The following is a 14842-nucleotide window of genomic DNA, read 5'->3' as shown; positions in this document are numbered from 1 at the left end:
TTTAATTTGAAAGAACCAGAATTCATTTAATTATACTTTGTCTTCTTTCAGTCATTTGTGCATCTGAAGTGGATCACAGTGTTGTCTTTGTCAGTGGATTTCTTTTCTTGAAACGTTTCTCCACTTTACTGCACAGTATAATTCGATTAGATTAGAAAATGTTTGCAAAACAATAAATTATATTTGATCGGCACACTTTCATGCAGTATGGGTGAATTGATCATCCAAATGCCTGGTCTACACTGTGCTCAGTTTTAATGAAGCGAGTACTTCTGACAACTTTAAATTAATCAATTTTAGTGTAAATTAAATGACATTTGTTCTCAAAAGAAGCATTGATTGACTAAATTCTGGTCAGGATACATTCTTCAAATCCCTTAAATATTTTTTTCATGGATCTAAGCAAAGTAAAGCTTATTCCAAATGACACGATGATGTATGGTTGTCAAATACGCTTTAAACAAAGGATATTTCGATTATATGAATTCACAAATTTGTAGAATTTCCTTCTCACTCTGACATAGTACTTTGTGTAGCTCTTAGGCATGAAATCTCATTGAATTGGCAGCACAGCAAAAAGTGCAATAACTCAAAGAGCGCTAATGGATACTCGAGTGACAGCACATATTGGTTTACTTTCTCTTTAGCAACAAGCAGGTGAGAAATAATCAGGTAGTGTGTGACAGCAGGGCATGTCCCAAAGTTCAAAAACCACTTGTTTTCTTTTTCCTCTGTGGTCCAGAAACAGGCCACTTTTTTTTTTCTTTTTTCTTTTGCCAGTCAGAGCGATGCAAAAGAGATGAGAAAAGCCTCCTTTGGTGGAGGATGCTGAAGTGTATACTTTCCAAAAAGTGTGTGAGGTATAGCTTGATCAAATGCCATGCTTCTCTGATGTGAACTACTTAAACATTTAACGGAGAGGAAGAAAATGACTCGACGGACGGTCCGGATGAAAATACAGACTTTTCAGATTCCCCCTACGGAGGTTGGTGAAGTTGCATCTTCATATGGGATAGTGGGCTCCTTTTTTGGGGGGGGGGATGTTAAATCTTGGTGTTTAATCTACAGTGAAACCAAAATGTTCCAAATGCTCTTTTCATCCACTCCCTTTCTTCCCTCATCCCCTCCAAGTTACTTCTTGCTAGGAGATGACTGATAATGAGGGAGGTGAGGAAAGGAGCAGTGCTGGAGAGTATAGCGTATAGGATGATGGCGTCTTACTACAAGGTAAATAAATAAATTCAAGTCCACTGTAAAGATTGCGCCGCAAGTTCACATGTAGCTTTCCTTCTTTCTTTCTTTCTCGTTAAGTGGTGTGACTTGTTAATACTAGCAAAACATGTAGGTAAACAAGATTCCTTTCCTCATTAAGTAAATTTGTGAGTGACTCATAATAAACACTTTATGAAACAGTAACAGTATTGGTGTGACATGGATACTGCAATTATGTCTTCAGGCCCTGTAATGAAGGAGCGGACATTTGTCAGCACTCAGAACGACACAACCTCCAACAATCCAGTCCGTATTTGAGCCGCGAGATGGAACAACAGGCAGAAACGATTTTTCAACCCCACTTTCGGTCAAGCTGCAGCCTTCTGGCCTCTCGTTATCCCCGCCCACTGCCGTGAACCCCAGCCCCACCCCCCCCCCCCACCCCTCCCCCAAACTGTGCGATGAAAAAAATGACCTTTTTCCGCCCGTTTTAGTTTTGCTGCAGATTTCCATGTTCTGTCTGTGGGCCTGGTTTATTTCTATGTTCTGAGGCCTGAATTCCCGATTTGGCAATGTCTCGCTGCACAGCGCAACAGCAGCATGGTTCCGAGGCTCAGACAGCACATCACTGGATGTTGCTGTTGTCATCCGTGCCGTTGGCCTCCGACATATTCATCTTCCCCATGGAGTGACCCACGTGGTTCACCCCGTCCCTGCGAGGCGGCATGCGCTCGTTGATGCGGTCCAGGCCCTTGGCCTCCTCAAAGCTGGCGATCTTGTGCTGGGGGGAGAACCCACGGATGGCTGAAGGGGAGAGATATAAAGGTATTATTTCCTGATATCATGTCATATTGCCCCCCCCTCAGAATGTCAAATGATGTCAGGATTAACCAGGAATTATAACCAAAAAACAAAGGCACAGGGTCCTTAGATCGAACTTAATTAGGAACAATGAAGCCTATTTTGTTCTATTCTATTCTTTTTTTATTTGCACAGGGTTACAAACTACTGGTAAATGCTATTCAGTTAAATGAAACTTCAAAGGCCCCTTGTGACACCAGCTGTGACACTTTTTTTGCTACTCAAACACTATAAAAAAAACAAAAAAGTTGAAAGGAGTAAGATTGACATCTGCATGTAAAAAGTGCTTGGTGGTGCCCGTCCCTCAACTGATATCCTGTTGTTTTACATATTTAAAACTCCCAGTTCAGTTCACATGTCCCACCCCAGTATCACCCCAGTAAACCATCAAATAAGGAAGAAAGATGTCCACAAAGTCCTGCATCATTTGTGACCTCAAGCATATTATTCTAAATGATCCCAACACATGATATCAAAAATGCAGCCAACTAAGACTCGGTTGACTGAAAAACAAACACATTTCAATCAATAAATGCCTATTGTACATCCATAAAGAACAAATATATTTGTGTTGCGACTGTAAATTGCTTCTTGGTTAGTCAGTAATGATTCAAACTTACCACGAGGAAATGAGGCTTCAGGATGCATATTTTATGTTGATGCTCTGGTCTGTTTCTTGTTCTTGTGCATGCAACGCTTTTTTTTTTTTTAGAACCAGATGGAGGCCATTTACCAGCCAAACCAAAAACAATGGAGTGTTGTAGTCATGCACCTCTTAGCAGCACTTGACTTTGCAGTGTTTTCATATATTATGAACGTGCCTTAAAATGTTGTTCTCCCCATTTCCCTCCACCCTCGAGAACACAATCCTCACCAGCTTCCCGCCCTGCAAATACTGTTAATTGTGAGATGTTTTTCCTCTTCACCACTAAGGCATCCATTAGAAAGCAATGGACCGGCATTTAAATAGTGCTTTTCTAGTTATCTAATCCCTTAAACATCCTCACCCTTCATTTTAAGTAATGGTACTGCAAAGCAAAGTGCCAGCCATACCGGCATCAGACTGTCCCGTGAAATGTTGCTTTGATGGAGTAATCGTCGTGTGTGCATGGAGTGTTAGTGGCAGGTGGCCTCTTGAGCAGGAAACCCTGACAATGTGTGGAGAGGGGTGGAAGATGGGGCACGAGTTTACCTTCTCCATCCTCATCAGTCGTCTCGATGGCTTCAATGGCTTCAATGGTGGCTGGGGGGGGGAGGAGGGGAGCAGGTTACTCCTGATTAAGCCATGCAAATGTAAAGTGCAGCCCCGGCGTAAAGGTGGCCCGTGTTAGATGAGATACACATGTTCACCGGCAATGCAGCCAAACTCGGAGGAAGGCCATGCACTAGAAGAGTCTCGGGTTAGATATGAAAAATAAAAAAAGATGGATCCAGAGGGAGAGAGAGAGAGAGTGGGACAGATATATTGAGGCGGAAAGAGTAACAGGTTGCGTTGAGACCATTGCAGACTTCAGGGAAGAGGACGGAAATGACTTGTTCTGGCTTCGTGCTAGATTATTCTAAGAGGGTTTCAGAAACATTTTAAAGTCAGTGTAAAAGAAGTGCTTGCCGTTTGCACACCAGTAGTGACACACAATCACAAATCCCCAGAGGTTCTGTGCACAGTGATTGATTTAGAGACAGCTAAACCTTGATTTTGAGAATACTTTTAACACGGAATCAAATGGCTTTGTGGTTGCTTGAACTGCACATTGCACTGTAAATCCACATCAAACTCTACGGCTCTCTGCAGGTTTCAGCTGAAAATATAACATCTCGCGAGCTCAAGAGACGCAGATACTTTTCTCAGATTTGCAGATCAAGCTGTGACTAAAAAGCGGGTGAATAACTGACTTGAAAAGGGGGGGATTGGGATAAATTGGATTCCCATATTGTTCTGCGTCTGCTGGGTGTGTAAGTATCAGTATTCATCGGCCAATCTTGGAACCCATCTGCTATTGCTCTGATAATGGATCGGCCTCTGGGGGCAAGAGGCTGTTTTTCTGGGGTTGCATAGACATCTCCGGGCCAGGACTTCCTTTTACCAGAGCTGATTGTTTACGGTCCGATTAGCAACTTGAGATTGGAGGCTGGCGTTGCGAGAGGACGTGCATGACCGAATTGTTTCAGAAGTAGCCAGTTTAAAAGCTAATTTTAAACTCCTAAAAAGCGTAATAATCATAATCTTGTCCCTTTGCCTACAGATTGCAGAATGTGTTTTTAGAGATTATTTACAAGTATCATCTTGGCAAACCGACATGGCTTACGTTGTTGTGAGTTCTGCCAAAGTTTATGGTTGAATTTATGATTATAGTCAAGGCAACGTCCCTCTTTGTCTGGTACTAATGTGGACTCCATGATGCAGGTTCAGTATTACACTTTATCATGTGACTGCTGTAATGTCACCATAGACAGATATATTGAAAAGCAGTTTGGGGTTCTGACATGTGATTAGAGCGTCGTTAAGCTTGCTGGCTGCTCTACATTTGAAAGTCCCAGTGAGACAGAAGCCAAAGCGTCTTTAGCTTCTGATTTGTGTGTATTCCATAGTTTGTAGTTGTTATATTGTTAAATATGACCAGTGATGTGATCTAGAAGGGTTAAAAAGGCTTTTTTCTAAAATGTCTTCTCGGTTTTAAGTCAGAGATTGAGAGACAAAGACATAAGAGCAATGGTAGGACTGAGAACGGTGATGAAAAGATGAAACAAACAAAAAAGATGGAGGAAAGGGTAGAGGCAAGTCTGAAGCTGAGCCTTGTACTCACCACTCTGCAGTGTCTGTTTGCCTCCAGAGAGAACCCCACTCGGCAGCATGCCAGTGGGCGTCAGGCCTTTAAGCGTCAACACATTTTCACTCTCTTCTCTGCAGGAAACACAGACGCAGGCAAACAGGTCACAAAACCTTTTTGAACTCTGGTCAAACTGGAGAATAAATATTAATATATGTATGCCCCCATCTTGACAACAGGTCACACGCACACTTATATTCACACACACACACACATAAAGTCTACCTGAGAACCGAGAACATTTTGGCCATTTTCCCAATAGCACGGATCTTGTTTCTGATCACCTCCTTGCGGGCTGCAGCTGCGTTGGCTGCAAAGACATACAAATCCATGCAGCCATTATAAGCTTGTCTCAGACAACAGACAAGCCGTAATTATAAGCCTATATGTTGAACAATGTTGCATATGTCTTGTTGTAGGACTCCATGACATACAAACCTGTTTCTTGATGCATAGAGTGCTGTGATAATAGTCCTATTTACTGCATTGCACACTGTTATTATAGGTCATTGTAATGCATTAGAAACTGTTATTATACGTCATTACTGTCCTGAATATACTAGAGATTGTGTCAACACAGCCTGAATGTGACCAATCAGAAATGGTGTTTAACGGCCATAGTTTTGTAATGAAACACATCTTTACAATCATGTTGTGATGAACTACAAGCTCCTCTTAATAGCTGCTGTAAGTTTAAATTGACCCATTAAGATGACAGGACAATTAATGCAGGCATTTTTAACAACAAGTAATTGAAAATTGTGATTACAAGTGATGCCGTCATTTAAAAAATATTTGTCTTCATGCCTGTTGGTGAGTGAAATAACGACACAAGCGAAGGATGCCCAACATCCAGTTCAAACAAGCACATCTCCCGAGTTTAACCTATAGAGTCTGAATTACACCCACAACACACTAATGATAACTATACATTACACATGATTTACCATCTTCTTACCATCAAATATCTCATCCTCCTCATTCATCATGAGTTCATCATCAGAGCAGATGCTCAGCACGTTGACCAGCATTTCTGTGACTGTAGGAAAGAGGTGAGGTCATTGAGAATTAAAAAAAAATGTAAAAATCAGCTGACAAGATATCTGCTGGACAATCACATCCTACCTTTCTCTCCAACAAATGGCAGAGACCAGGTGAAGACGTCCATGAAGTTGGGCAGCCAGTAGGGATGGGGTGAGCAGTTGAACTGTCGGATGTTCATGACATTATTTTCATATTTCAGTACAGCAGCTGTAGTAGGACGAAGAAGGCAGTAGAGTACAGGTTTATGCTATCCAACCTGCTCCAAAATGAGTATAAGAAATATTTAATAGAATCAGATGGGATTTTTTTGCTAAAGAAAAAATGATGATGTGGGATACAACATCTACTCTTGCATAACAAAAAACCCCTTCAGAGCAGCAGTAGACGCTAAGGTCTTTAAAGTGTGTGGTTGCAGCATACCCATATTTCTATCCTGCAGTATGTGTGAGAATACACACAGAGTAGAGAAATGAGACATTCGGCCACTAGATGGCCTAGCCGAGGCCAGGGTTTGCTGACACTGTTACATCAAGAGGGATAAAGCCACATGGAGATAGTCAGCGATGCCGACAGTCCCTCCCACGCTACCCATCTCCCATAGCCCACAGCAACCAAGACACAGATCTGAGAACACAAACACACGGGGGCTCCCTGATGCATTCTTATGTCTGCCTCACAAGATACATGCAGATACATTAACCCATACACTCCAGTTTTCTTATTGAAACCATTCCAGAAGGTAAGTGAGAGACATTTCCATCAGAAGTGTTTTTCTATGAGCTCCAACTCCGATGCAGCTAAAATGTCAGATGCAGGTGTGTTGTGGCGATACTGGAAGTAGGGCAGCTCTCTTTCACAACACATTTAAAGGGGACCTCTACAATGATGTTTTCCTGTGTTTGTGGGGGTATTTGTAGGGACGCGGTTCGATAGCGTAGCTGCTTTGAGGAACAGCTCGGTGCATAGTGTGGGCATAGCGAGTGTGTGTGTGGTCGAGCGAGAGGGAGAGACAGTGCACTCAGGGCAGTCGGGAGTCGGTGATCGGAACTGAGGAGCAAATTTGCAGTCGAGTTGTCAAGTGGTTTCAGCTCACTGCTATCGCTGACCATCCCTGTAAATACGGGGTCACAATTCAGCACATTGACCATAGTCTCGTTCCACATCGCCTAAAGGTGCTAAATACGAAATTGGGAGCATTTATATTGCCTCTCAACATGCTGACGGCTGAGCCGGCGGCTTGCAGTTTACAGTGCTAACAGCGCTAAAAACAGCAAAAGTGCAGACAGAGCTATCCAGTGGGCCGCACTCACATGCACTCACATTTAAAGCGCACGCTGCCGGCCCGTCTATGTCAACAAAGCAAAGAAGCTCGGATTACAACACACAAAGAGAGCGACTTCATTCTAGTCGTTTGCTTCTGTTTTTGCAGTGTTAGTTGTTGCATTGCTGTTTGATGCTGATGAGAGCACCTTTAATGTCACTCAGACCCGTTTCTGTGATTTACAAAAAAAAACATCTGTGCAAAATGATGATGCAGAAACGGAGGGCAGAACTGGGAATGAAGCTGTGGGCTGAATCAAAGAAGGGTAGGAAATGAGCAAAGAGATCTTCTGACCTTTGTTATTGTAAACATCCAGGTAGTTTGGTGCTGAGAAGATGGTAATGAGAGATGGGAATCCGGTGGTCTGACTTTTACGGTACATCCGGTAGCTTCAAGGTGGAGAAAAAAGGCAGAGCTTGTTCTCATATATGTAAATGTCCATCTTTTCTGTTTTGTTTTTTTTGGTTGTGTGGATTTGTGTGTCTTCTCGTGTGCGTTGTGATAACATACCCTGCATCTTGTGCTTCATGTGCTCGAATGATTGATAATAGGTTATTGCTCTGCAGGAACTCGCATACAGCCGGGTAACTGGAAAAAAAAAAAAAATAGAGTTTAGAGACGTCACTGAAAATACTTTAATGCACTGTTAAAATAAAAGAGTACAAATCACACACAACCGAACTCCGTTTGAGCTGCGGGTGACTAATTTCACATGCAGTTTTACTCAACAGAAAATGAACAAAGATGTATTGCTCATGAATGCATTTATGGAAGCCTGGCTGAGGATGATGCAAGGGTGTGAAAAAGCCGCCCGACAGCTACCTGTTGCAGTGGAAAACAAACTAACCCAGTAGAAGCGGCAGTCGCAGCTTCCTGCTCTAAGCTGACAGGAAATGTGGCTGAAAGGAAGGGAAGCCTGCGAGGTGAGTCCTCCAATCTGACTGTGATGCTACACTCATGGCATAAAATAAGTACTATGTATATCCAATAATATAATATTATTAATAAACAATAATAATATGTACTTAGGGTGGTCAATTAAGTCGTTATGTTGCCTCAGGAATATTAGGAATAGGAATGATATTGTTGCCCCCACCTTTCCCCATTGCTGCTGCCCAAATGTCACAGCTGCCATTTTTTGGTTATTGATTGATTTTCTTAGCGTTTATGTGTGAAGTGGTGAAATATGCACGTCATTAATGCGAGTATTGAGTATTAGGTTGTAGAATGGATTTCCCTATGATTTGAATCCCATCGATCTCCTCGGTTTCATAAAGTCTTTTATCTTTTATTATCTCTTCACTGGCTCCATGCCGACGCCATCCTCCACGTCCGTCTGGCCAGATGGACAATGAGCTGTCCCGCGGAGAAAGTAGATAAATAAACCACATGACTTTCTATCTGACACTTCAGACTAGCGTTGCATAGTCATGACTCGGTATGTTTAGCAGTTACAGGACCAACATTTGGTTCCAAATAAAAATATAAAAGTTTGACCGGTGTCACATAGGAGGGACGTGTTATCCGAGTTGGGATGCTTCTGGCTGCGGTGTAAATGTAGTCTTCACTTAGCAGCTCTCACCACAGTTATGTAATACCCAAGGTTGTGTTATGTCATTCACTGTATCATCCCTTCAAACCGTGTCTCCTGGGTTGGAAACAAAGATTGTAGATTACAGTCTGACTAGTTCTTTTAAGATCTGAATGCTCTCCATTCTTAGTTTTGAAAAGCCCTTTGTGATTCCTTCCCGTGGCTGTATTCCAGATATACATCGGGCATCAAAAGAATATCCTTAGATCCATCAGTCTAACTGTCAACCTGCTTCGCTATTATTTTAAGAAACGTATTTACCTCCGGCTGTGCGTCCTGTCAAAATAGTGCCGAATAGATCACCGAGGAAGGCGATGCTCACAGATGCGCTGGGTGAAGGCATTTGCCAAAAAAGCACCAAATGTGAAATAGAAATCCGAACACATCCTCAACTGCACTGCAAACACCTCAAATTTTTGTTAAGCCTTTCGCACACCAACATCCACCTGAATGGCTTTAATGGGACACATTTCAAATCTATTATTGTTATAACTCTCTTAATGCTCTTTTACAAGTTTCTCTGCAGAGATTTAGAGCGGTAGAAACTTTTTTATATAGTCTCAGTCTGCTAATTACTGTTTGCAATGATCCATGTTCACTGTATTTTCAAACTCCATAGTGTGTAATTCACTTTCCAAGACTGAAAATCAGATCAAACCGCATAACCTATTAGTACAGCGCTGCAAATAACAATGATTTTATTACGCTTTTAGCTGATTTAATATCAGAAAAAAAGTGAAACACTTTCATTATAATTTCCCAAAAGTTAAATTTACTGCGATAAAACCAGGGAAAAGCAGCGGATCTGAGAAACTGAATGAAATTTTTCCTTCATAAGTGATCGAGAGGATTAATCAAATGGTTGATTACTTTTCTGACTATCGACTGACAAACAGCTCACTTTGGTTTTTCCAGTCCTACAGTAACATACAGTAGATCCTCCCCCGGCAACAATCCACTTCCTTACAGTGACTGCCGTCCAATGCACCCATCAAACTTTCAGAAGTGTTTAAAATATTTAAGCGCTCAAAGGTTTTTCCCGGAAGAAAAACTAGGAGGTCGCTGTGCCCTGAGCACCTGGTGAAACTGTGCCATCCTGCATATCTGGGTCACATGGCTAACATTCCCTCGGTGGCCAATATACAAATTACACAAATAGCTATGTTACACACTTCCATGGATACGCTGTCACTCTTTCCTCTCTGGCTGACAGGACGCCCTACTAGAACCATGAAATGTTATATAAGTGTTGTTGAAAACACACCCAGAATGCATTTCTAACTTGGAAATAAGGGCAATATTTCATCACACTCGTTAAAGATGATGTTTTGTCATAGCTGCTCTTTATTTTCTGTGTCTTGTGCACAGTACTGGCACAAATGTCACATGCTGACATACACCGCGGCTCCCAATGTACACTGTGTGCTGATTTATTTATTTTTTTGTCCGCTCCGACAGCATTTATTGATTATTGCAAGGGAAGCACAACACACACATTGCTTGCCTGCAGCTCACATTCCTTTCTCTCCTCTTTGTGAAAACACACAATTATGTGTCGGCAAGCCTGTGAGTGAGAGAGCGGGCGAGAAATCTGACAAGTGAGTGCGAGCAAAGGAGACGGAGAGCGATGGAAGCGCTGCGTTGTGAATGTGAAACTGAGAGGGTTTTTTTTTTCTTTCCCTTAAATGAAAATCCATCTGTCGGGCGGATGGTCTACACATTAATTCCCCCACAATATAACCTGTTTTTAACCGTACTCCTAATCACTGAGCAGAATTACCTTTTTCTAATTAGAATGGCTGCACAGGAAAATAGACTCGGCTAATTGTTGCTAGGATATTGATAATAATATAATTCTGACATGGTTGATAAATAAAAGCCAGTGTTATACAACAAAAGACTTAATACAAACACTTTAAAGCATGTTAAAGCACTATGTCACATTATTGGAAGGATACGTCTGCAGTTGAGCCTCCAGATAAATAAGATCTATATAAAAATCCTATTTATAAAACTACAATTTAATATCATAGGAAAACTAAGAGCAGGCATGCACACATCTATTTCTAACATTCTTCACAGCTCTGAGGAACAAAGCAATTGCATGGCTACTTGTGGGGGGAAAAGCTCAGTATTGATTTTATGGACCACACATATAAGAAGTCAAATAACGCTGCCCGACGTACCAGCGTGTGTTTGTGCGAACATTTCAAGTATTGCAACAATCAGTCATTGTCAGCACGTAGCTTAAAGTCAAATAACTGCGCTAGCTTTGATTGCATTTTAATGTTACCTTTTTTCTTCCTTTCTCAACCACATACATCTACCTCAGGAGGAGATTTTCCCCAGGAGAATGCGGCTCTCTCTGCTGCATACGTACTGTAACGTTGGCGAGAGCCGTAATGATGGAGAGGTAAGTTTGAGAGTGAAGGCAGCACAAAGCCATGGGGAGATAGATGACTATTATAGCAGCATCCTCCACACAGCTACAGAACGATCCTCACTAAGCTCCTCTCTCACCGCCGATGGATGCTTTCTCATGGCTGACCAGTGAAAAGGGAAGTTAACACCCATCACCTGCTCATTTGCTTCCCCGTGTCGTGCTTGTGAACGCAAAAAGAAAATGTGATTTTGTGGAAATATATCATGAGACTGAAATCACCTTTGACACTTGCCTGTGCGCCCACGTACACACGGAAACGAGAATTATATAGGTTGTGGATCTGAACTGCAATTATTCTGCACTCGCTGTCCAAACATTGGATGTTTCCTTCGGTGGAGGACTTTTTTTTTTTTTTTTGGTGGTGGTGATTTGAGCAGAACTGCAGCTCCCACGCAGGGAGGGGGATCTGTGTTGTTAAAACCTTCATTAAGAAAACTCTACACCACAACTGCCACCTAATCTCTTCTCCTCGCCGCCACCTACTTCCTCAGCCTCTCCCACGTCTCACAATATCGGGACAGTGCTCACTCCTCCTTTCTTTTGCACGCTCCGTCACGGAGGTTGAATAGTTGCATAACAAACCCGTTTCCCAATTTGCCTCGCTATTATATTTTACTCCTCTCTCTCTGCCTCTATTTTTATGTGACTCCAGGTTCACCCAACTAATCCTTTGTCTGTAACAATCTGCTCTGCGAGTCAAAAAGACCACCTCTTCTCCAAAAAGCAGTCGGTGACCCACGAGGCGATATGACCCACTTACGCGTAGACACAGCCACTAGCTGTAGGCTTTAAGGAAACGTTTACCTATTCAGTCATTGAATCGTTCAGGCTCCATAATTGCAGTCTCCTTCCACCATTTATCATTATGGGGTGTGAAGCATGCGTCTGTTCTTTTCAGTTTTGCGCGAGCAGCCATAAATGTTCGTTCTCTGAAGAATTTTAAAATCCAGTTTTTTATATTAACGTGGCAGTCCGTAAGATTTGAGAGACGTCTAGTGGCCTCTTTGGCGGTAGATGGAACTGCAGGCGAGCCTCTGGGACCTCATCTCCCTCACCCAACAGTGTCGACTCATCTGTGTGATGCCTTCAAATGCTCCACACTGAAAGGTGGTCCGTCGTTTTCCCTCGTTGGCGGTCACTTTGCTTCTTGATTGCTTTCCTTCTTCACTTGTTTAGTTTTTTGTTTCTTTTTCTTGGGACTGGAAGTTGAACGGTCTTCTTTCTCTGCCTGTTGATCCTCTATTGTGAGTCAGCAGTAATGAGATGTACACTTTACACTAAAGGGAGCCTGACTCAGCAGTTGGAAGTTACCGATTCCCGATTACAAGTAAACGCAGCATATGTGAGTAGCTCCACCTGGGCAGACCAACCGCTGCTGACTGATGTAAAATGTGGCCTCAGACACGGAGATCCTATTTCTGGGCAAAGCAGCAAGTACATTCGTGGGTCACATGATCAATCACCATTGTTTTAACTCACTGTTTGATAGATCGTAACTTAAAAGACATTTAAATAGATGAAAATGTTGCGAACTGCCACTTTAAGATTTTAATTGGAAAAGCTTCTGTGTGACAACCAAATTCCGCCCCGTACTCGAGAGATTAAATCCAATCTCATCTACGCTGAGCATTCTGGGTGTTGACCTTTTAACGTCATTCCCTTTCTTCCATCTTCTCCTTTCTCCTTAAATACACGGCTGAATGACGCAGAAACCACCTAGTTCATCATCAACCAACATGAGGTTATTATTATTATTATTATTATGTTCTGTAGCTCACCCTGTATACATGAGGCAGGATTTAGTGTTGAGATTCACAGCGTGAGTTGTAAGCTTTCATTCTTTCAAAACTAAAGTGTAATTAGAGACCTCCAACGAGCCATCTGGGTCCAGCAAATGGGATCAGAGCAGGATATGAGAAGTACTCGTTGTAGGTGACGCGGCTGCTCGTAATGCAAGGCGGCGTGGACACAACGTTACGGACTGGTGGGTGCGTGAAAGCAACACTACGATGTATGATTTAGCAAATTTGTATTTTAAAGCGGTGCAGTCATTTTCTCAAGAAGAAGAAACGGCTCACCTGTAGAAGTAGGAGCAGCCTCGCACTGTGTTATGGCTGAAATATTCCTGGGTTTTCTCATTGCCAAAATCCTCCAGAGGATCAGACCACAGCAGGTCACACATGGGCCCAAAAGCCGGCGGCTCCTTGAACCGGTCCAACTTAAGATAAAGAAGCAGAAAGCAAGTTTTAAAAAAACAACAAAAAATACAGTGTAAAGCAAGATCTGTTAGTTTGTTTTTTACCTTTTTAATGTCATCTAAGGTGTGTATTTCAGGTGAGAGCCCACCGTGGACGCACAAGAACTGTTGGTTCATGAGCGCAGCCAGGGGAAGGCAGTCAAAGGAATCCATACATGAGTCGTACACCTGCTCCGAGTACTTTATTTTACCTGACCGGGGACAAGACGTATAATCAGCTGCAATCAGTGTTCTCAGTTGAAACATGATATTTATGTCAAAAGAATGAGGAATGTTTTTTACTGGACGAGTGCACATAAAATGGATATTGCACGCTGGTCAGACATCTTTGATATAGAACACAAAATTAATCAAATAAAACTCAGACACAAACATTGAAATATCTGCAAGGAGAAAGTAGTCAATTAATCTTATGTTAAATAATATGCAAATCTAAAAAAATCCATATATTTATTACTGTATATTATTATATACAGTCCCAACAGACAGGTAGCAGAAACAGTTCAGTACACATGACATTAACAAGACACAGAAGTAAAGAAAAACAATATGATAAACACTGAGAGGTACTCACATTCTTGTTTGAAGGTGAAATATTCTGTCAAATGCCTACATTCATGATTTCCACGAAGTAAAAATAGTGTCTTTGGATAGAGGATTTTCAGCGACCAGAGGTATAAAACACACTGAGAAAGAACACATAAACAGTGTGTTATTACGTCCAATAAAAAACTATCAGTGTGCTATAGTACATGAAGCGTTGTCTGCAGTTAGTGGTATTCTGATTTACCTCAATACTGAAGTAGCCGCGGTCCACATAGTCCCCGAGGAACAGGTACCGCGTCGTGGCTGGTGATCCTCCCACTTCAAACAGCTTCATGAGATCAAAGAATTGCCCATGGATGTCACCACAGACTGGAAACAAGCAAAAGGACCGGAAATGTTACACAACCAAAGAATTTAATATCTGTGCGGAAAAAATACACGCTCCTCGTGTTCGGTGCAGGTCCGCCGTATCATTCGAGTTTTTTTTGGCACGTCCCATTTAGTGGAACAATCCGAGTAAACCTCACCACGGTTTGATACGACTCTCAAACCCTCTTGAAGCTTCTGAAACGCACTTACAAATAATGAACAGTTATGAATGTGTTGTGATGAATCTACAAATCAAGGGTGTTTTTTTCTTTTCTACCAGAGAAGCAGAGATGTGTTGTGAGGAGAGCCAAAGATTCACTTCTCTTATCTATCGGTTCTGAAGGTTCGAAGACAAAAAACAAAACATAAA

General features: G+C 42.1%; 1 protein-coding gene across 2 annotated transcripts in view; it reads right to left on the bottom strand.

Moving 5' to 3' along the window:
• Nucleotides 1-1662: 1662 nt before the first annotated feature.
• The window catches only part of ppp3ca (protein phosphatase 3, catalytic subunit, alpha isozyme), a 57693-nt gene continuing 44513 nt past the window's right edge, over nucleotides 1663-14842 (bottom strand). Inside the window, exons 4-15 of one of the 2 annotated variants that reach the window (XM_084028623.1) lie at nucleotides 14348-14472; nucleotides 14132-14243; nucleotides 13603-13748; nucleotides 13379-13518; nucleotides 7777-7854; nucleotides 7561-7655; nucleotides 6027-6152; nucleotides 5860-5940; nucleotides 5127-5211; nucleotides 4878-4975; nucleotides 3266-3316; nucleotides 1663-2016 (exon numbers count right to left, since the gene is read on the bottom strand). In XM_084028623.1, coding sequence (XP_083884749.1) covers nucleotides 1838-2016; nucleotides 3266-3316; nucleotides 4878-4975; nucleotides 5127-5211; nucleotides 5860-5940; nucleotides 6027-6152; nucleotides 7561-7655; nucleotides 7777-7854; nucleotides 13379-13518; nucleotides 13603-13748; nucleotides 14132-14243; nucleotides 14348-14472 — 1316 coding nt within the window. In that variant the 3' untranslated portion in view covers nucleotides 1663-1837. The remainder of the gene's footprint in view (nucleotides 2017-3265; nucleotides 3317-4877; nucleotides 4976-5126; nucleotides 5212-5859; nucleotides 5941-6026; nucleotides 6153-7560; nucleotides 7656-7776; nucleotides 7855-13378; nucleotides 13519-13602; nucleotides 13749-14131; nucleotides 14244-14347; nucleotides 14473-14842) is intronic. The other variant, XM_084028624.1, reaches the window with a different exon arrangement.

This window comes from Eutrigla gurnardus, assembly GCF_963514095.1.
Source record: "Eutrigla gurnardus genome assembly, chromosome: 15".
Classification (NCBI taxonomy): Eukaryota; Metazoa; Chordata; class Actinopteri; order Perciformes; family Triglidae; genus Eutrigla; species Eutrigla gurnardus.
The sequence above is the reverse complement of the archived record's forward strand: the minus strand, read 5'-3'. Positions and strand labels throughout refer to the sequence as shown.